Raw genomic sequence first — 20,724 nt, forward strand, 5'->3', positions numbered from 1 at the left:
TTGTCAGTATGATGCACTGGCAGATACTTACACTGTGAGGCTTTAATGCAAGATTGAGACATGAACGGCTGAGACCACCAAAATTCTCTCTGTTTCCTGAATACATAAAAAGGAACACGGTGACACTAAATGGCTGCACTCATTCCTTTTTACCATGTAGGGCAGTCAGAAGGAACTTTAGATGGAGTTACATTATCTACCTCTTGAGCAGGTGGTTGGATGGGATGAGGCCAGCACACCGGCTGAGGTCTGAAGCTTTTCTTGCTTGCCACCACATAGAATCGCTCTGGTCCACTATTTGCAGGATTTCACCTCTTTTAAAAGGCAGGCCAGCATCTGCACAGGGTATGGTTGGATCATGCTGGGGCCAGTAATCTGCCATTGCTCTAACAAACAGCTAGGAAGAAAGGGAAATTAAATGATATGCCTTGTAGTGACACCATTACATCTGCTATGGACAAGAACATATCATTCATAATGAAGAGCTAAAATTACTTATAGATAATCTGGTAGGAAGGGTTGTCTGCTGAACAGAAAATTGATATATTCATTTAAATGCAAATTGAAGGTGTGTGTGTGTGTGTGTGTGTGTGTGTGTGTGTATATATATATCTCAGAAATCCACGGCATTCCTCTGTAGATAGTGGAAAAACAAGTGTATTCATTCACACATGTCACAACATGTGAATAAATACACTTGTTTTTTTCACTATCTACAGAGGAATGCCGTGGATTTCTGTTATATTCATACACCCAGGATCAAGGGTTAAACGCTCCATTTTGGAAGTATATATAAATAATATATATATGTATATATATAAAAATAAAAGAAAGTCCAGCAGGAGCACCATCCAAGGTATGGGTGCAAGGTCCAACAAGAGGTAGCGGCAATACCCAATAAATATAAAAATGAAAAAAAAGTCGGATTGCACTCCTGAGTAGTAAAAGTGGAAAACTTTTATTCACCCATATTGTGGCAAACTTAGCAAGTTTGCCACAATATGGGTGAATAAGTTTTCCACTTTTACTACTCAGGAGTGCAGTCCGACTTTTTTCATTTTTTTATATATATATATATATATATATATATATATATATATATGTGTATGTAATTTTTTTTTATTGTGCACTCACTGTACTATGTGAGTAAGAGGAGGTGACCCATGAAAGGACAGGAGGAGGGCTGGTTTTCCAGGAGTTTAATATTGATGGCATATATTTCATTGGTGGAGGTCTGACTCCCAACACCCTCACCGATCTACTGTTTGAAGAGCCCATGTGGTTCCAGTAAGCACTGCGGCCTCCTCACAGCATTCCAAGCACAGCGCCATATGTTGTATAGCGCCTGTGCTTGGTATTGCAGCTCAGTCCCATTTACTTGAATGGAACTGAACAGCGCGTAGGCCACCTGACCGATAAACATGACGTTGTTGGCCTAGTAAGAGGATGTATCGCTAATGGCCTCTTTAAGCAGCTGAGAGTGCCCCACCACCGCCAATTGATGACCTATCCTGAAATCTGTATGGTTTGTGAGTGCTCTGCTGTGCTACCAATGCTGAGCCATGCACAGTAAAAGTCTAGGAGTGAAGGTGCACATATACTGCTAGACTGTGCATGCTCATCCTTTACAAGAATGTGCATGCTTCTTCACACTGCACAGGAAGGAAAAAACAGTGACATTGTGTACAGAGCCGGATGGGGACAACCTTCGCATGCTCATCTTGTTATTGTGAGAACTACTAGAGGACATATCCACAGACAATAGGCAGCAAACAAAGACTGTGGATGTCATCTTGGCCGGGGTGTAGGCTCTTTACTGGTTAGAGATTGCAAAACTAGAGTATTGGTGAAGATCCTTTTGTTTGGCATATAGGACAATATTTAAAGGGGTTTTCCAAGATTTTGATACTGATAACCTATCCACAGTATAGTTCATCAGTATCTGATTGGGGAAGGTCCAGCTCCTTTGAACGCTGCAGCCTTCTTGCAGCTTACCAAGCACAGCACCGTATATTGTATAGTGTCTGTGCTTGGTAAGCTGAAAGAAGGCTGCTGCGCTCACTGGAGTGCCAGTGCCTTCTGAAACAACTGATTGGCAGTACCGTTTGTGAGACCCCCACTGATTACCACAGATACTGATTACCTATATTGTGGATAGGCCTCAGTATCAAAATCTCGGAAAACCCCTATAAAACCTGGAACAATTTATTCAACGTTTGTCCTACTTCATGGGCAGAGTCTAAGGTACCAGACACTCCAGAGATGGCAGGAAACGCTGAGCCAATCACCGGCTGTAGCGGTGGTCCACCTCAGCCAGTGGTTATCTAAGCAGGCCATTTCTGGAATGCCATGCCAGGACTAGGAATTGAAGAGCAGCTGAGACCAGAGCAGCTTCAGAATGGCAGTGCCAGGGGATCAGTGGAGATATGTAATGATTTTTTTATTTTATTTTTAACCCATTTGAATCAGTATTCTTAAAATTTAAGGCAGAAAACTGCTTTAAAGAAATAAACTCAGAGGGGTGGAATATTCTTACCATGGTGTGACTGCTCACTGTACGATCACCAATAGGTATGAGTTTAAATATGATTGTCCCCTCGGAATGAACCTGTAGATTTAATGTAGAAAGGGAAGACAGTCACAAAAGAGAAGATAGACAAGGGAGAAATGAAGGACAGGAAAGGGAGGGAAGAAAAAGAGAGGGGCAAAAGAAGAATAAAAGAGAAAAGGTGATGATGAGTTAAGAGTAAAGGGAAAAGATGAAGCGGAAAGAAATATAAAGAGGAAGAGAGAACAGAGACAATAATGAGGGGAGACAGAGAGGGAAGAGAAAAGGGAAAGTGAAGAGACTAAGAGAGAAAGCAAGGGGGGGAGAGAGAGTAGGAAAAGAGAGGGAAAGAGAGAGGGGTAGACATGAGAGAAGTATGAGACGAGAAGGGGAAGCAAGAGGAGATGACAGAGAATAAAGTGTAAGGGAAGAAAGAGAGAGAAAATGAAAAGAAGGAGAGGGAAGAAATTGAGAAAAGTCAATAGAGGATAAAGGAGGAGGAAAGAAGAGAAGAGAAGAAGAAAGATAAAATGAAGAGAGGGAAAAGATAGATAGGGAAGAAAGAGAGACACAGTATATAAAAGTGGAGGGAAGATGGGAGGATAAAGAAAAGAGGGAAGAAAGAAAGGAAACAGAGTAGGTGTAGAGAGAGATAAGAGAAGTTGAAGTGAGAGACAGGAAAAAGAAAAAAAAGAGAGGGAATGATTAGAGAGAAAAGTGACATTAGAATGTGAAGAATGAGGAAAAATTAGAGAAGAGGGAAGAGAGAGTGAAAGGAAAGTGATCAAAGAGAATATGAACAGTCCAAGAAACAAGTCCAAAAAAGAGATCAGCATTTTCACTTATCAATGTGCCTGGTGCTCATAAAAATATTTATCCTCTATACACTGCAAAACTATATCCAAACGGATAAATGAATTGAACAATATCCTGCTGAAGCCTGTCCCCATCTATTCTCTACTGTCCATGCCTCTCATCTTGAGTGTGTTACTCCTAAAGTTACATACTGTATTTATACTCTCTGTGTCTACATCACGGTCTCACCTAGAAGGCTGTATCCCCGGCAGGCAGAGCGCCTAGGTGATGTGTGTCAGAAAACCAAAGTTCAGGAGACAGCTGGTTAAGTTTTAGTGGTGTGCAACAGAGTTCCTGGAGTTAAAACTATTAAAACTATTAAAACTTCTTTTTTTTTCTTTCCAGAAATGCAGGCACATCTGAACATGGGACCAACGCAGATGCCTTCAGCTGCCAAGCGCACATGGAACAGATCAGCCAGTGTCATAGGTACAAATCTGCTGACAGATGTCCTTTAAAATGCACCGCCTGCCTCAGTGTTATTGTTGCTATATGCCTTCACATTATAAGTCCACATACACCTTATAACCTAGCAACGCAAAAATGGAAATTTACTAAAATGTGTGCTTTACATATACAGTATACCAAAATGTATGGTATAGTGTTTTAATTATACACCTCACATCTTCACAAAATGATTTAAATATAAATTGTTGGAAATTTGAAGTAAGTAAATACCAGGATCTGAATAACTTGTTCAGGTTCCAGTCCATCCACGGGAACCCCATTTACTTCTACCAGTTTATCTCCAGCATATAGCAGACCTGTGAGAGCAGTAGGAAACAAGATGTGAAGGTTCTCATGCATGCAGGTCATGGTATGTAAAGTATGAAGATGAAGTTTCTGATGATTTGAATTCCATTTTTATCTGTTCATTTAGAATTTCAAAGTAAAGGCTTTGTCTACATATTTTCTCAAGGTTGTTTTGGGATTCTGACTCGCTGCCGACCTGGGAACTGGCCGCTGCAAGGTCTGGGGTGAGGGCAGATGAACAACAAGTACACAGTGACAATTTTGAAGCCAATGCGCTGGCTACGTTCCACTAGGGAATGGAGCTTTTCATTTAATCAGTATAAAGCTGTAACTCTTCAGGAAAGAAGTCAGAGGCCTCATGTAGGGACCTAATTGGTGTTTTCCCAATCGAGACTCCGACTGCTTTCACTGAAAGGACTTCCCAGCTGATGTGCCGCTGTCAGATTATGTTAACTCCATCTGTGATGTATGTACCTTCATTCTGGATGTAGTCAGGACTCCAGTGGGAAGCCGGCAACGCGCTCTCTCCCTGCAGCGCCGCCGGCATCCCATTCATGAGGAGGAGCGAGGACATGGCCGGCGTCCTCGTCTCCATGGTAACAAGGGGGCCAAGAGGACCCGGCCGCGCATGCCTCTAGACAACGAGCAGGGGGAGAACTGAGCGCCGATGTCAATGAGTCAGCGCTCAGGTGTATAGATGTGCTGGACATGGGTCACATGACGCTGGCCACATCACGTGACCCATCAATTAGACCTATTTAGACAGGTAACCTGCTGGCCACAGGTTGCGTGTGATTGGTCTTGTTACCTCACTAGCATTCTCTGCTTGTGTGACTACTTTTGTTTGACCTCGGCTTGTATTTGACTTCGATATTGTGTTACCCCTTGTACTGACGCAACCTTTTGGCTCCTGACCTCGGCTTGTATTGACTTCGATCTTGAATTACCCTTTTGTGCCCTTGTTACCTTCTGGGTCTTGACCTTGGTTTCCATTGGTTTCAGTTGTGGTTTTACCCAGCCTGGGAAGCTTGTTGCTTCTGTGTTTTCTGTCCTTGTCTATTGTTTTCTCCCCTTGTTGTTTCCTTCCTTTAGGCCCCTGCACGTACGTAAGCTAGGGACTGCCGCCCAGTTGTACCCCGTCGGTTAGGACGGACCGTGCGTGGAATTTAGGGCTGCACTTATCCCTACCTTTTTGTGACACTTATATGTATATGGATAAGTGCAAGAAAAGGACATTATATCGCTATATGTATATACTACTTATTATATTTAATAAAATCATATTATAAATCTTCCTTTGAAGTGTAGCTGTAGTTCAGCTAAGAGTCTCTAAAGAGTATCTCTTATCAGCAAAACAGTATACCAATAGTGATAAGCCAGAGCCACTGTATTTTTTTTTAAAGACATTTCACTTGTCATCTGACTGGCTTTCTGAATAAGAAATTGAGAATTGAGAAAGTTAGTTGGATAACTAGCGAAATGTCTTAAAAAATTGTTCTGACTCATTACTATTGATACAGGAAGCACGGTCAACGGTGTAATGTACATTTTACAATACACTTATAATCACATATTTCAATTTTGTAATGAAAGCATCTTACCGCTTCTATCTGCCAGGCCACCATGGATTACTCTGGCCACTATGATGTCTCCGGTGATTTCATGACGTTTAATTGTAGCTCCCTTGTAAAAATATTTATATAATGTAAGGCTTACTAATGCAAAGTTTATGAATATTGAGGCTAGTCTATGCATAGTACAGTGTATACAGAAAAGAAGATAAATTAACAGGGACTCTCACACGGGGAATTTGTTCTCAAGGAGCCAACCATAAATAGTAAGTGTATTGGTGTGTATATGTCTGAAATGTTAACTAGCAACTTCTCTGAAATTAATGTTAACCATATGGAAAGGAATCGCCAATCGACTACAATACTCTAAAACAGTGTTCCTCAACGTGTGGCTCTCCAGCTCTTGTAAAATTACTACTCCCAGCATGCCCTGACAGCTGCATGATGGGGGTTGCAGCTTTGCAAAACCTTGATTACCACAGGTTAAGTAACATTGCTCTAAGGTCTTATTTTCATATTTCTCTTCAGTTTTTTGCTAGGTTATGGGCAGCCCCAACATTCTTCCCAGAGCTTCATCCACTTCATTCTTGGATGGAAAATAAGTCTGATGGCCCTATGAATTTTTTATGTCCAACGGGTGGTGCTGGTAGCTGCTTTCCACCCATGAACAAGAGTCAAGGAGCCAAAAAAGTCTCTCAGATTTGTCTATCAGAGTGGATTTGGCCATCTCTGGTAGGAATGAGAAGGTTGGGTGGTTGTTGTTAAAGACCATCTGTCAGCAGATTTGTACCTATGAAACTGGCTGACCTGTAACATGTGCTCTTAGCAGCTGAAGACATCTGTGTTAGTCCCATGTTCTTGTGTGCCCGCATTGCTGAGAAAAATTATGTTTTATTATATGCAAATGAGCCTCTAGGAACAATGTGCTCAGCTTTCACTATAATGGCAGTGCCCCCATGGCTCCTAGAGGCTCATCTGCCTAAATTAAAACCTCATTTGTCTTAGAAATGAGGACACATATGGACATGGGACCAACACAGATGCCTTCAGCTGCCAAGTGCACATATAACAGGTCAGCCAGTTTCTTAGGTACAAATCTGCTGACAGATGCCCTTTAAACAGATTATAAACTAACACAAAAACGAATATAGAGGAAAATCAGGGCTGTCTCCCTTTAAAACTACTTTCTAGCAGCTATAGACGGTGCAGTAACCGTTGCACAGCCTGTAAGGAACATGAAGCTATAACGTGATACAACTATACCAAGTGGCTTTCCATGGTTTCCTATTACAGAAAGAAACATAAGATAAATTACAACGAGGCTCTGCTGTCATGTCAAACCTGTATCCTGTCAGATGTGGCATATTTATTGCAGAAATGTCCAGCTACTACCAAAACAACAAGTAATGGCTATGTGGATTTAGCTTAAAGGGATCCGGTCATGTTAAACATGGTGCCTGTTCTTCAGGAAGCATGTTACAGAGGAGCAGGAACTGAGCAGATTGATGCAATACAAATTTGGACGCCTTTGGAGTCGAGTGGGCAATCATAGTCAGTGATGGGCAGCCATCTCATACATAAAAAGGATGTCACTCTTTGAGTAAGACCACCCACTGGACTCCGAAGCTTGGAACTGATAGGTCACCTGTCTATGTCCCCCTCTGCCTTGCTCTACACTTCGGGCATGATATCCGCACTATTCACCATGCTGCTGCCTCCATGCTTCTGCCTTGTGCTACTGCACCTGTCTTCTTAGGGCTCGCACATGCTCACCTCCAGGCCTCTTAAATGGCCAGTGAGCGCCCTTCCAAATCCTTCCGAAGCCAATGGCTAGGAGCCTTTGGGTATTTAAGGCACCCTACCCAGTCGGGGAACACCTGAGCTTTAGATTTAGTTCCCTGGTGACTAGCAAAGGTATTCTAATACTCTTGTGCTATTGCGATTTACCTGTGTTTATCCTGCGTTTGTTCCTGTCTGTGCTTCAGCTCAAAACTGACCTGCCTGTGTATTCCAGTTTCGGTTCTGGCTGTGTTTAAATTAACCCTGTCCATCTACCTCGTCTGTGATCCTGCCAAGTATTCACCTTGCCTGCCTGTTTATCCTGCCTCTCCTACCATTGGTGTCTCCTACCATCTACACTTCTAGTGTGTTGTCTGGAACTCACCTGTGGGATTTGCCTGCATTTTTGGTGCATTTTCTGTATCTTGAGCTTCTAGTGCTTGCACCAGAGCCCCTAACCTCTGTGGGTCAGCTGCCAACTACACCAGGACTATCCCAGGAGTTATTGGTCTGGTTGCTTCCCTGCAGTGAAGGCCAGATGCCTGTACATGGGCTGAAGGGTAAATACCAGGGGAGAGACAGAATAACACCCTTGGGGTTTAGGCCAAAACCAAACCAGTCAGTAGGCACTGTAGGTCCACACTCTCTGATCCATAACCGAAACAGCAGAGAATAAGTTATACTTGTAATGATTCCTTATGAATTCTTTCCCACAAAACTACACATCAATCTGCTCAGCAGATCAAACAGCATTTCATTTTGACAGGTTCCCTTGAAACCACACTGAAAAGCTACAGAAGTATTTCAAAATCCTTGCTTTTTTTTTAAAGATCCATTTAAAGTCTCTATAAACAGTCCGCAAATTAAATATTTGACCACTTGTGGGAAATGTATATTCTAGGAGTAGTGTATACACAGCACAGACAAGGTTGCATGGCATGAGCTCGTCTTCTATAGCTTTCACTCTGTTACGCTACCTCCTAGATAATTCAGCCAACTTTGCTTGAACAACAAAATCTGCCAAATCTAATCCCACCTTTCATTTTCCAAAAAAGCTCTGAAAAATGAAAGGTGTGATCCGATTGGTTTCTAGGGGCAACTAAGCCAGTTCTACTTTTTTTCAACTATTTCCAAGGCATTCAACACAAAGAAGAATCAACTCTTAAAATAGCTTTCATAAAAAAAAAAATATTCTACTGTCTATAGCTCCTATGCAGACCTATGGGTGTCCGTGGTTACAGGCTATATTCAAACAGTGTAGTCCTGGGGTCAGCAATTTGTTGCAAAAATACAACTCCCATCATCCATACTTGCACAGTATGGAAGTGAATTGAACATGCTGGGAGTTGAAGTTTTCCAGCAGCTGGAGTGCCGGAGATAGCTGACCCCTGGTGTAGTCTAATCCTGCAGCCTTCCTATGTTGCATCCTACCCCTACTTCGCGCTAACGTAAATTCATTAGACAGGTAAAACATTTTCATTGTGGCTATTTAAAAAATTGCTTTAATATTGTAGAAGTTTTTATTTTTATTTTAGAAGCTTACTACATAGCTACTATTAACTGCACATAAGGGCCATCAGGTATGCCTGTAACGTAAGGGTTTCTGTAGAACAAGATGAAATTAGAGGAGCCTTTTAAAGGTGAAACATGTTTGTAGTTTCTTACATGATGTTGTGAAAAACTAAATACTTATCATTATCTACAAGTAATAATGTTCCAGTCTATAAACCCACCCGACATGACCACCCAACATTGCTTCATTATTTCTCGAATCTAGAACACTGGAAATTCCATAGCTAGCACAAGATCTTTGGATAAACTATCTTAAGCTGAACTCACTCTACTGGGAGCAAACAGACCCTGGTGTTTTCTTATTAATAGATCGTTATGCCGTGAATTCTAGGAATAGTTCAAATGCCTGCAAGACCAACCCAACAATGAAGTTAAACACTGAAGTCAAAGCACTATGCCAAATAAAACTTCAGATATAACGTAGCTTCCATCTGCCTGTCTGCTTTAATACTTATTGGTACAATGAACTGCCTTCTACCCAAACAAATAAGAAAGAGTTTAAAAAAAAAAAACTGTCAAAAGGATTACAACCTTGAGAGGCTTGTACAGTTTGTACTACCCTTTAAAAATATTATAGGAAAAAAATATGATAATGTCTCGTTCTGCAATGCTAAATTTTGTTCTGCTTTGTGGTGCCGAGATGCTCACTTTACAGCAGCTGCAAAGATGTTCCTGCTTACACATACAGTAAGGTATATTTCAGATTTTATGACACCTAGTGGTAGATATGAAAATTGCAGCATTTCATATTTTTACATACAACCCTCCAAAATGTGTATATTTAATTGCAGTATAAGCCATAATAATTGGAGAAAACAAAATGCACACTTTTGGTCCAGTTCATAAACAAAATTACATCAGAAGTTCGCCCCAGTTTCTCTTACCAGAGGTTGCTTGTTTTTCACCAGACACACAATTCTCATGGCTTCCTCATTCTCAGGAATGTTTTCTGGTAGTGGAGGAAGAATGGGCTCAAAATCTTTCTGTGCCACTGTATCGTGGGCAGACAGCAGTGCCTGAGATCAATAACAAAGTAATTATGCATACATAGGGGGTAGGATAGGCCAAGTGATACTTTATATCTGTAAGACACTCTCCTGTTCCGCGATCCACTGGGGCCTCTAAGGGTCCTCGTGGGGCTCGGCCTGAGGGGGACCCCGTTGGAGTAGCGGGACAGGTCACGCATGTGCCTGGGAAGTCTTCGGTTCAGACTCCTTTGCGGGCAGACACGGTAGTGCGTCCGCATGGTCGCCGGAGGGGAAGAACGCCGGGGTCTCGGAGGCAGATTGACCGGATCGGTGGCGGCACGCAGCGGCCGGTCCTGTCTCCGGTGTCACCTGCGGATTCCGTTCCGGTGTCCGTGTCGACGCGATCGTGTATTCATGCTGGGCCGCTCCAGCAACCACGTGCGCGCTTGAGAAGAGGTTCGCAAAAGGATACGCGGCCGAACGTATGCGCATCTTATTCGCTACACCAGCCGCTGACGGGGAAAATATCTGTACGCAAATTCTAGTAGATTAGAGGGCAGGCATGGATTAGGATATGACCTATGAGGAATAGACACATTGCACTTAAAACGTGATCTCCCTGGCTGGTCAATGCCCACTGTTGTTTTGACAACCCGGGGGTAGGTTGCAGTTCATATTCTCCCAGACTTACCTGTGCATGACCTCTGCCTTCCTCGATTTATCTCTAGAGACTGCCTCTGGATGCCTCATCTTTGCTGAACAGTTTGTCTCGTGTATGACCTTGGATCGGACCCTGGAAATCCTGACGTCTCATCCCTAGGTACCAGGTTACATGGACTAATACTGTGCATAACTTTAGCCTGGTCACTGGCTGTCCTCTTGGTGTTTCTCTGCACAGGTTATTATTCGGGTTGGTTACCTGTATATGCTTACTGGTTTGGACTGTACTGCCGTTTATTTAATAAATCCACTATGTTCACTGCCATTGGTTTTGATGTAGCAGCGCGACATTGCAATCTTATGTCGCTTGGCTGCAAGTAGTCCTAGCCTTTGACACAGAAATTACTGCTGCACTGGGAAATTAGTTAACAGACATTGTTATATTTTTTTATATTATTAAAATGTACCCATCCTGAAATTGCGCTAACACATCTAGTAAGCGAACCTAGAAAATGTCTTGCCTTAAAATGTGGTCCTCGCAAAAGATGTCTTAATTCACGAGAGTCAGCAGAACGGAACTCTCGCAGCACATCAGCCACCTGTCAAGATATAACATTTGTGATTTAAGTACCAACCTCACAAAATCACTCTTATGTGCAAGCCCAGGAGGTGATTAAAGGGGTTATCCCAGTATCTGATCGGTAGGGGTTTGACAGCCAGGACCCCCGCCGATCAGTTGTTTGAGAAGACACCTGTGCTCCTGTGAGTGCTACGGCCTTCTCCCTGCTCACCAAGCACAGATCTGTACATTGTATAGCGGCTTGGTATTGTGCTCACTTCTGTGGGGCCACGTGACCCCTGAACGTGTCATCACTCTGCCTAGGAAAAGATGTGGAGCTACTGCAAATGCCTCTCCCTTCTCAAACAGCTGATCGGCAGGGGTCCCGGGGGTCGGACCCCCACCGATCAGATACTGATGACCTATCTAGAGAATAGGTAATCAGTATGAAAGTCTCAGAAAACTCCTTTAACAATGAAAAAATGCTGCTTTCCAGTGTAATTTTCAAATTTCCTTATATTTCTTCACTCACATATCTGGAGGACATGTTTTTTCCCTTTCTTTCAGTGGGTAGCACCTATGTGATCAAGCACCTGTATCTCCCAGGAGTGCATCACAGTTAGCTCTGGAGCAGGGCAGTTATTGAGTATGTTGCTCCACTGAATGCAGGAGAAGGTGGACCAGAATTTCAGCCACAAGATACAGCAGGGAGCGCAGTCAGAGAGGAAAACATAATGTACATTTCAAACAATGTTACCTATACTAACAATAATTTTATTGCATGAGTATTGCATTAATAGTTTGAAAAATGCACTGTTCATTGCATAATAATACTTTTCATGGAATAACCCCTTTAAGAAAAGACGTATCAATCTATAGCTACAGGACATAACAGTTAAAGGGGTTGTCTCATTTTACCAAATGGCATTTATCATGTAGACAAACTTACTAATGTATTGTGATTGTCCATATTGCCTCCTTTACTGGCTTGATTCATTTTTTCATCACATTATACACTGCTCGTTTCCAGGAGTTATGACCACCCTGCAATCCAGCAGTAGTGGCCGTGTTTGCACACTATTGCAAGTGCGTAGGGTGGTCGTAACCACGGATACGAGCAGATTATAATGTGATGAAAAAATGAATCAAGCCAGCAAAGAAGGCAATATGGACAGTCACATTACATTAGTAAGTGCCTTGTATTAATTTTGTCTACATGATAAATGCCATATGCTGAAGTGTGACAACCCCTTTAAAGATTATATGCATTTTTGGGACATTTTTGGCAGCTAAAATTTTTTATGCAACTTTGCATACAGCTAGGATTTAAAATCTCCAACCGTTTTGTATCTACAGCTTCTATGCAGACCTGTAATAAACTATATACAAGCCTTGCACGTAGCCTGATCCCACTGCAGTCCTATTTTGCTCCATTCCATTTGCCCCCTCTTCTACTGCCGGCATGCTAGCCAGAAGAGGGGGTAGAAGGAGTGGAGTAACTGACGCTATTGCAGCATCAGACTGCACATCATTATGGAAGACATGACTGGAACTAACCTCACTGCATAAAGCACGAGCCTTTGGTACAACAGGCACAGGCCTCTTCCTTATATATTGATGAAGACAATCATGCACCTGTAATAAGACATAACGCAGGATATCCGCCTGGAACTTAATACATAACAATACATTTTCATAATTTATGTAACATGGAGCAGGATGACAGAGGAACACTAACATGTCTGCATGTTGGTACAAACATACAGTGTGTATATATAGAACTCTGATAGAAGGCTATCAGTATAGATGGAGGATTGGAGGACCTAAACAATAACTCGCCATTATAAGATGCTAGTGGCTTTTAGGTTTAATATATATTCAATACATATACATACCGTACACTATCATAAGGCCTAATCTCTCCAGCACCACCACTACTCCTCCTTAGTCAAGGACAAGATGAATAAGCAAGTGGACTGTATTTTTTAATTACCCACAAGTCACAAACGATGCTGAAAAAGTCCCCATTAAGGTATCTGCATCATTGGGCACGTCTGATTATGTTGGCTGATGATGCTTTCAGCTCTTTAGTGATGCTGCAGAAGAAAAAATGGCCTTATTTTTCAAGAACGGCAACATGCCACACCCTTACGGACCTCACTGGCGCGGGTTCATGAACTGTTTACAGAGGAGCAAACTGTGAGAAAGGGGTTATGGCCACCACGTTCCCCAGACTTGACCACATGTGATTTGTATCTGTGGGGAAATTTAAAACAGAAAGTGTCCTCTAACAATCCACATCTCCTGGATGAAGTCAAGGAGAACATCGCAAACACTATCCGCAGCATCGCAAGCAGTATCAGCCAACATAAACCGACCTGCCCAAAGATGCAGAGACCTGAACGGGGAGACCACTTCCACCATCTTTTATGACTTGTGGGTAGTTAAAAATAAAATTAAAAAAATACACTTGCTCGTTCATCTTGTAATACTATCGCTGGAAGGGGGCTACTTTTTTGTGGGCCACCCTGTGTAATGCACAAAATTTCCCTATGTAGCTGTTTATATGCCTGTTTTTCACATTCCGATACTATGTGCTTTTTGGACTATCTACCATTTACGGGGCTATATATCATTCTCTACAGCCATGTGTGCACACTGACATTGATAATACATATACAGGTCCTTCTAAAAAAATTAGCATATTGTGATAAAGTTAATTATTTTCTGTAATGTACTGATAAACATTAGACTTTCATATATTTTAGATTCATTACACACAACTGAAGTAGTTCAAGCCTTTTATTGTTTTAATATTGATGATTTTGGCATACAGCTCATGAAAACCCAAAATTCCTATCTCAAAAAATTAGCATATCATGAAAAGGTTCTCTAAACGAGCTATTAACCTAATCATCTGAATCAACTAATTAACTCTAAACACCTGCAAAAGATTCCTGAGGCTTTTAAAAACTCCCAGCCTGGTTCATTACTCAAAACCGCAATCATGGGTAAGACTGCCGACCTAACTGCTGTCCAGAAGGCCATCATTGACACCCTCAAGCAAGAGGGTAAGACACAGAAATAAATTTCTGAACGAATAGGCTGTTCCCAGAGTGCTATATCAAGGCACCTCAGTGGGAAGTCTGTGGGAAGGAAAAAGTGTGGCAGAAAACGCTGCACAACGAGAAGAGGTGACCGGACCCTGAGGAAGATTGTGGAGAAGGACCGATTCCAGACCTTGGGGGACCTGCGGAAGCAGTGGACTGAGTCTGGAGTAGAAACATCCAGAGCCACCGTGTACAGGCGTGTGCAGGAAATGGGCTACAGGTGCCGCATTCCCCAGAAACAGCGGCAGAAGCGCCTGACATGGGCTACAGAGAAGCAGCACTGGACTGTTGCTCAGTGGTCCAAAGTACTTTTTTCGGATGAAAGCAAATTTTGCATGTCATTCGGAAATCAAGGTGCCAGAGTCTGGAGGAAGACTGGGGAGAGGGAAATGCCAAAATGCCTGAAGTCCAGTGTCAAGTACCCACAGTCAGTGATGGTCTGGGGTGCCATGTCAGCTGCTGGTGTTGGTCGACTGTGTTTTATCAAGGGCAGGGTCAATGCAGCTAGCTATCAGGAGATTTTGGAGCACTTCATGCTTCCATCTGCTGAAAAGCTTTATGGAGATGAAGATTTCATTTTTCAGCACGACCTGGCACCTGCTCACAGTGCCAAAACCACTGGTAAATGGTTCACTGACCATGGTATTACTGTGCTCAATTGGCCTGCCAACTCTCCTGACCTGAACCCCATAGAGAATCTGTGGGTTATTGGGAAGAGAAAGTTGAGAGACGCAAGACCCAACACTCTGTATGAGCTTGAGGCCGCTATCGAAGCATCCTGGGCCTCCATAACACCTCAGCAGTGCCACAGGCTGATTGCCTCCATGCCACGCCGCATTGAAGCAGTCATTTCTGCAAAAGGATTCTCGACCAAGTATTGAGTGCATAACTGAACATAATTACTTGAAGGTTGACTTTTTTTGTATTAAAAACACTTTTCTTTTATTGGTCGGATGAAATATGCTAATTTTTTGAGATAGGAAATTTGGGTTTTCATGAGCTGTATGCCAAAATCATCAATATTAAAACAATAAAAGGCTTGAACTACTTCAGTTGGTGTATAATGAATCTAAAATATATGAAAGTCTAATGTTTATCAGTACATTACAGAAAATAGTGAACTTTATCACAAGATGCTAATTTTTTGAGAAGGACCTGTATACTGTATATACTCTATCACAACAATCACATTGGCCTCTTGTGGTAGGGCCACACAAGACAAGACTGACACGGCCATGATTCAGCCGAAATCTACGGTATGGCCAGTGCAGTTTTAAAAGGGAATCTGTCACCACCTGCCTCCACAGTAATCCAAGTCAAGTGTTGGATGTGCTCTTGTCTCCCGATTGCAAAGCTTTTTCCCACATCCCAATCAGTGCCAGCATGCAAATGAGCTGTTTGGTGCAATTGAGAGCATCACCGTTGTACCAAAAGCTGTGCTTTTTATGGTGTTCAGTCCCTCCTCATAACTTTGAACGACAGAGCCAGGCAGGGGAAATGTAATCTTGCCTGGCCCTGTGTTCTCACATATGCGCTGGCAGTTTGGGAATAAGCACTTGCGCAGTGTAGTCCCGCTGCTTGCCAGGGCTGTGTAGTACAGATGATGTCAGCCCCGGCAAGTACCAGGGCTGTACTGCTGTATACATTTATGGTGGTTGAGGTGCAGTTATGGATGACCTGTCTCCTCTCCTGACATGTCTGTTGATATGCTTTAATTTAAAGGCTATGTACACCTTTGGAGGCAATTTTTTCACAATTGCATTTTCCTCATTTTTTTATTTGCTCTTTCTTAAAAATATTCAACTGTTCTGTCACAAAGGGTTAACGGTCTAGCTGTGTGAATCGTATTTTAACTTTGTGGCAGTCATCTAATAAACCTTATCTCTAAATTACCAAGGTCACATTTAAGCTACATATTTAACATAAGAATTGTGCTATAAGGAGTGTTTATAAGGTCAGAGATAAGGAGTCGTTATCTGAGCTGCCTGACGGAAGACCGTAAAACCACACATCATGCTACTAGAGAATCTCAAGCCTATACAGAGAAAGAGGTTCAACATTTTTACTAAAAAACTGATTTGTATCTCAACATGAATATAATGTAATAATTTAAAAAAAATTGCCCTCAAAGGTGTACATAACCTTTAAACTTGCCTCAGTTGTGCAATAATGTTCATTTTCAATACCTTACTTCATAACATACGACACATTTAAAGAGGACTTGTAACCACTGCTGATGTGTCAGTTTTAGTAACTACTTGCATTCCAGATATAAAAACAATTCTGGGACTTCTTTTCTTATGACTCTGTGTTGAGCCCTTCCTCTGTTATTCCTAGTAGAAGTTTATGAATAAATGTGTGACTGGCTGTTACCAGTTTGGAGGGGGGGGGGGGGGGTCCCTGAATAGTCTGCCACTGACAGCACTGATTGGACAGTGTCAGATTGTGCAGGGAGACACCCCCAACTGGTGACACCTTATTTCATAATCCTCTAAGAGGAATAAGAGAGGAATGGCACAGCACATAGTCATAAGAATAAATGCTCCAGAACTGCTATTTTATGCAAAAATACAATTATTTACTACAACAGACATTTCAGGAGTCCTCTTTAGAACTGCATATGAACTGTAACGTAGTAGTTGGCTGCATGTTTTTTTACGGGTGAAACACATTCCTTGTTCAGGCCACTCTGCACCATGGCAAAAACCACATGCATTTTTTTCACATGCGGGTCTGACTGCACCTCAGCTGCTTCGTGTGAATATACCCATAAGGGGTCAAATGTTTTTGCTGGGTTGTGGTAGAAATAACAAAGGAACATGGAGACCGATGGCACCAATAGCCTTGATTATCTCCTGACACTTTGAAGGTTGGGGCCATTATTGAGGCATGTTTCTTGGTATAACGTTTTAACATGTATGGGTAGCTTTATCTGCAAAACTTCAAAAGATGAAATGAGCCAAAATGAAGATGTTTCATATCTTGTTTGAAATATGGCCAGTGGCCATCATTTTGAGTTTGCTACAAATACAGCTTCTAGACCTGGAAAGACTTGGATTTCACATGAAGTTGTGGAACATAGCATCATCTGTCATATTACAGAGGTAAAAAGAGGACAATACTGTGTGTCTGACATTAGTGCCCCCCCCCTTACAAAAGCTCATACTGCAGTCCATGCCCTGATGTACTCTCTGCATAGTTGTGTGCATGAGGTCCAAGCAGCAATTCTTTGCCAGAAATGCGTGCCATGAGAACTTCTGCATTATTGGATGCTGAATTAAAAGAATTGTACAGGATAAGCTTTATGAGCATAAATCAGATACCTTAAGTAAAGACTGCAGCCATGGAGCCTGGAGCAAACTGTACAATACCCCAATTCCATTAACATCTTTGTGGTAGAAAAGGCCCAGCTCTTCAAGAACTAATGTGAGGATCTGGGACAGACCTTTAAGAATGAAGGTAAATGGTTAGTGGAGGCAGCAATTATTTTGACATATGCAAAACATCATGAACAAGTAAAAAAAAAAATTGCCATTGTTTCAATTTGGCTGAAAAAGATGTTCAGTTCTGTGGCCCCGCAAAAATATAGAGCATGTCCTATACTTGTCTGCAATTAAGAACAAGCGGACAAGAATAGGCATTTCTATAATGGGATGCCTGTTCCGCAAATTGCGGAAGACACACAGACGGGATCTGCAATTTGCAGACCGCAAATCATGAGAGGTCGTCTGAATGAGGCAACAAATTTAGAAAAAGCTCCAGCCAAACAGAAATTTTTTGTTTTGTAAGTGATTACACTTGAATCTTACTTCCTTAAGGCTACTTTCACACTAGTGTTTTTGCTGGATCCGATGGAATTCAGCAAAAACGCTTCCGTTACTTATAATACAACCATCTGCATCCGTTATGAACGGATCCGGTTGTATTATCTACATACCCAAGACAAATCCGTCATGAACTCCATTGAAAGTCAATGGGTTTTACTGCATCTGCACACTGTTCCTTCTCAGTGAATTGGGCTACTTTCACACTAGCGTTAATGTTTTCCGGTATTGAGATCGAGTCATAAGGATGCGGAGCAAAACGGATGACCCGTCATGGCCCACAATGCAAGTCAATGGAGACGGATCAGTTTTCTCTGACACAATCGAAAACGAATCCGTCCCCAATTGATTTTCAATGGAGTTCATGACACATCCGTCTTGGCTATGTTATAGCTAATACAACCGGATCCATTCATAATGGATGCAGATGGTTGTATTATTATAAGTAACGGAAGCGTTTTTGCTGAACCCTGCCGGATCCAGCAAAAACACTACTGTGAAAGTAGCCTAAGTTGGAGAGCTGCTCTGAAGCCCTTACCTTTATTTCCCTAACAGCTTATAAAAACTTATGTACGGTAAATTCTTATCAAACTGATAAAGGTGGGTTTACATGTTGCTCTTGTATTGCTTTTTAAAAAGGGCTCATAAACACATAGTAAAAAACACTATTTTACCATGATAGCTCATGTTTTTTTTTTACAGTTAACACATGTTAAATCAATGTGTTGTTTTAAATACTGCATGGGCAATTATCTTTTCTTGTAACTTGTTTTTCATGTATTTTTAAAAAGCAAAATGTACATGTCCTCATAATTTAGCTTAAAGGAAATGTCATCAGGAATTTTTTTTTCTGTTTAACGTATTTTTAAAGAATTTTGATTGTTATTTTTTTTTTCAATGTTAATATCTATATTTTAACATAAAACAAAATCCTGCAGTTTTCACACTGTCCACTAAGCCTAATCATAGGTGCCACTTCTTGGTCTATACAGATCACTTTACTGCAGTTACCTGCTTATCTGTCATTCTAATCCTACCTGTAATGATATCACCTCTGTGTATAGATAAGACAGGATCCACCATTCACAATAGATGATTGTGAGAGCTTATCTATTCTTTCCTTGTACAATGACCTCTGCACAGGTCACAGAGCGTGCCTAGGAGACTTTCCCATAGAAATCAATGAGGTTCCCCCCCTCCCCCCGACCATTGCATCTATGGACCATGGGGCTTCCGTAAAGCAATTGTTTTTTATGCTTTCTCGATGCAGTTAAGAACAGCTTAGGCAAGATGGCTGCCCCCATAATCATGTTCAGAAATGGAATAAAAATCTTCAATGAGAAAATAAAAACCAATTAGAAAATAAGGATATGTGCTACTATGTGATTTTAACTGGCAGATAAAAGTTTTAGTGACACATTTCTTTGAGGTGTTTATGAGCTGTGAGGCAAATAAAGATATGAATTACAGATCCAGCCGGCAGAGCAGCTCTCTGACGGAATTCGGTGAGAAGGAGAAGAAACAGTCTGCAGATGCAGCAAAGCAGAAGGCTGTAGAAGAAAAACTATTTTAATATTTTTTTTTTTTTTTTTACTAAAGATAAAATGAAAACATTATTTTTAGCCCAATGTAAATAGAATCCAGAAATACAAGAAATACCCTTAAAGGTGTCCACGGCCTTTAAACTCCTTTTACATGGATGCATGGGCATACTGCCCACCAACTAAGCATATAACATGTGAATAGGCGCTTGTTTAGAAGGCTTTTACTGAGCCCAAAATCAACTATAAGGGCATGTACAAGATCTAAATGATAACAGCCTCAGATAATCAAAATAATATATGAAATTCTACCATTTTCTTGAAGACATCCAGGATTCATTTCCATGGTCTCCCTCATTTTCAAAGACTCTCCAGCCTTTTGTGGATGAACCATCCAAACCAGCCAATCAAACCAACAGGATGAACTGAAAAATAAATGAGCTTGTTGTTCTGTTTGTATGCATATTATACAGAGTAAAGTAATTAAAGTGGTAGCCCCTTCCGCATTGAAAACAAATTACATTCGTTATTTAAATTTCTATAAAAAAAATGTTCCAGTTGAGATTTCCTTTATTTCATAATAGTGGTGCCCCCTGGTGTTCAACCTGTATAGTTTTGTGTGCATCTTCCTACTGAGCAGGTCACACATGTTCAATTCCATCCTACAATTGGCATCAGATAGAGCTTCTTTTAAAAGCCATTGTTGATGCTCTTTTCCCCTCCTCTGGTCAATCTCTCACTGTGTGTAAACTCAAGCTCCAGACTCCCTCTTAAGTTATCTAGAGCTGGACTCTCCCTCTGAAATGTGGGTCGTTTGTGAAACTTCTTCTAGAGAGGACGCAAAGACAGTGATATAGAACAATCTGCCTCTGCAAGCTGTGGCATGGAGAGAGCTTCAGCAGAAAGGGCATGCCCCCTGGAAAAGGCCACATCCCATTAAATGCCAACCTGAAGAAAACCTAGTAGTTTATTTGTAGCTGTAGA

At 41.6% G+C, this 20,724-nt stretch overlaps 1 protein-coding gene across 1 annotated transcript in view; it reads right to left on the bottom strand.

Annotated features, from left to right (window-relative positions):
* Positions 1–20,134, bottom strand: part of MPP4 (MAGUK p55 scaffold protein 4) — a 65,755-nt gene extending 45,621 nt beyond the window's left edge. Inside the window, exons 1-10 of the mRNA XM_044304461.1 lie at positions 20,053–20,134; positions 17,699–17,820; positions 12,823–12,900; positions 11,228–11,305; positions 9,963–10,094; positions 5,758–5,839; positions 4,082–4,167; positions 2,537–2,608; positions 201–397; positions 32–96 (exon numbers count right to left, since the gene is read on the bottom strand). Of these exons, the coding sequence (XP_044160396.1) occupies positions 32–96; positions 201–397; positions 2,537–2,608; positions 4,082–4,167; positions 5,758–5,839; positions 9,963–10,094; positions 11,228–11,305; positions 12,823–12,900; positions 17,699–17,820; positions 20,053–20,134 (994 nt within the window). The remainder of the gene's footprint in view (positions 1–31; positions 97–200; positions 398–2,536; positions 2,609–4,081; positions 4,168–5,757; positions 5,840–9,962; positions 10,095–11,227; positions 11,306–12,822; positions 12,901–17,698; positions 17,821–20,052) is intronic.
* Positions 20,135–20,724: the final 590 nt, after the last annotated feature.

This window comes from Bufo gargarizans, chromosome 8 (genome assembly GCF_014858855.1).
Source record: "Bufo gargarizans isolate SCDJY-AF-19 chromosome 8, ASM1485885v1, whole genome shotgun sequence".
NCBI lineage: Eukaryota > Metazoa > Chordata > Amphibia > Anura > Bufonidae > Bufo > Bufo gargarizans.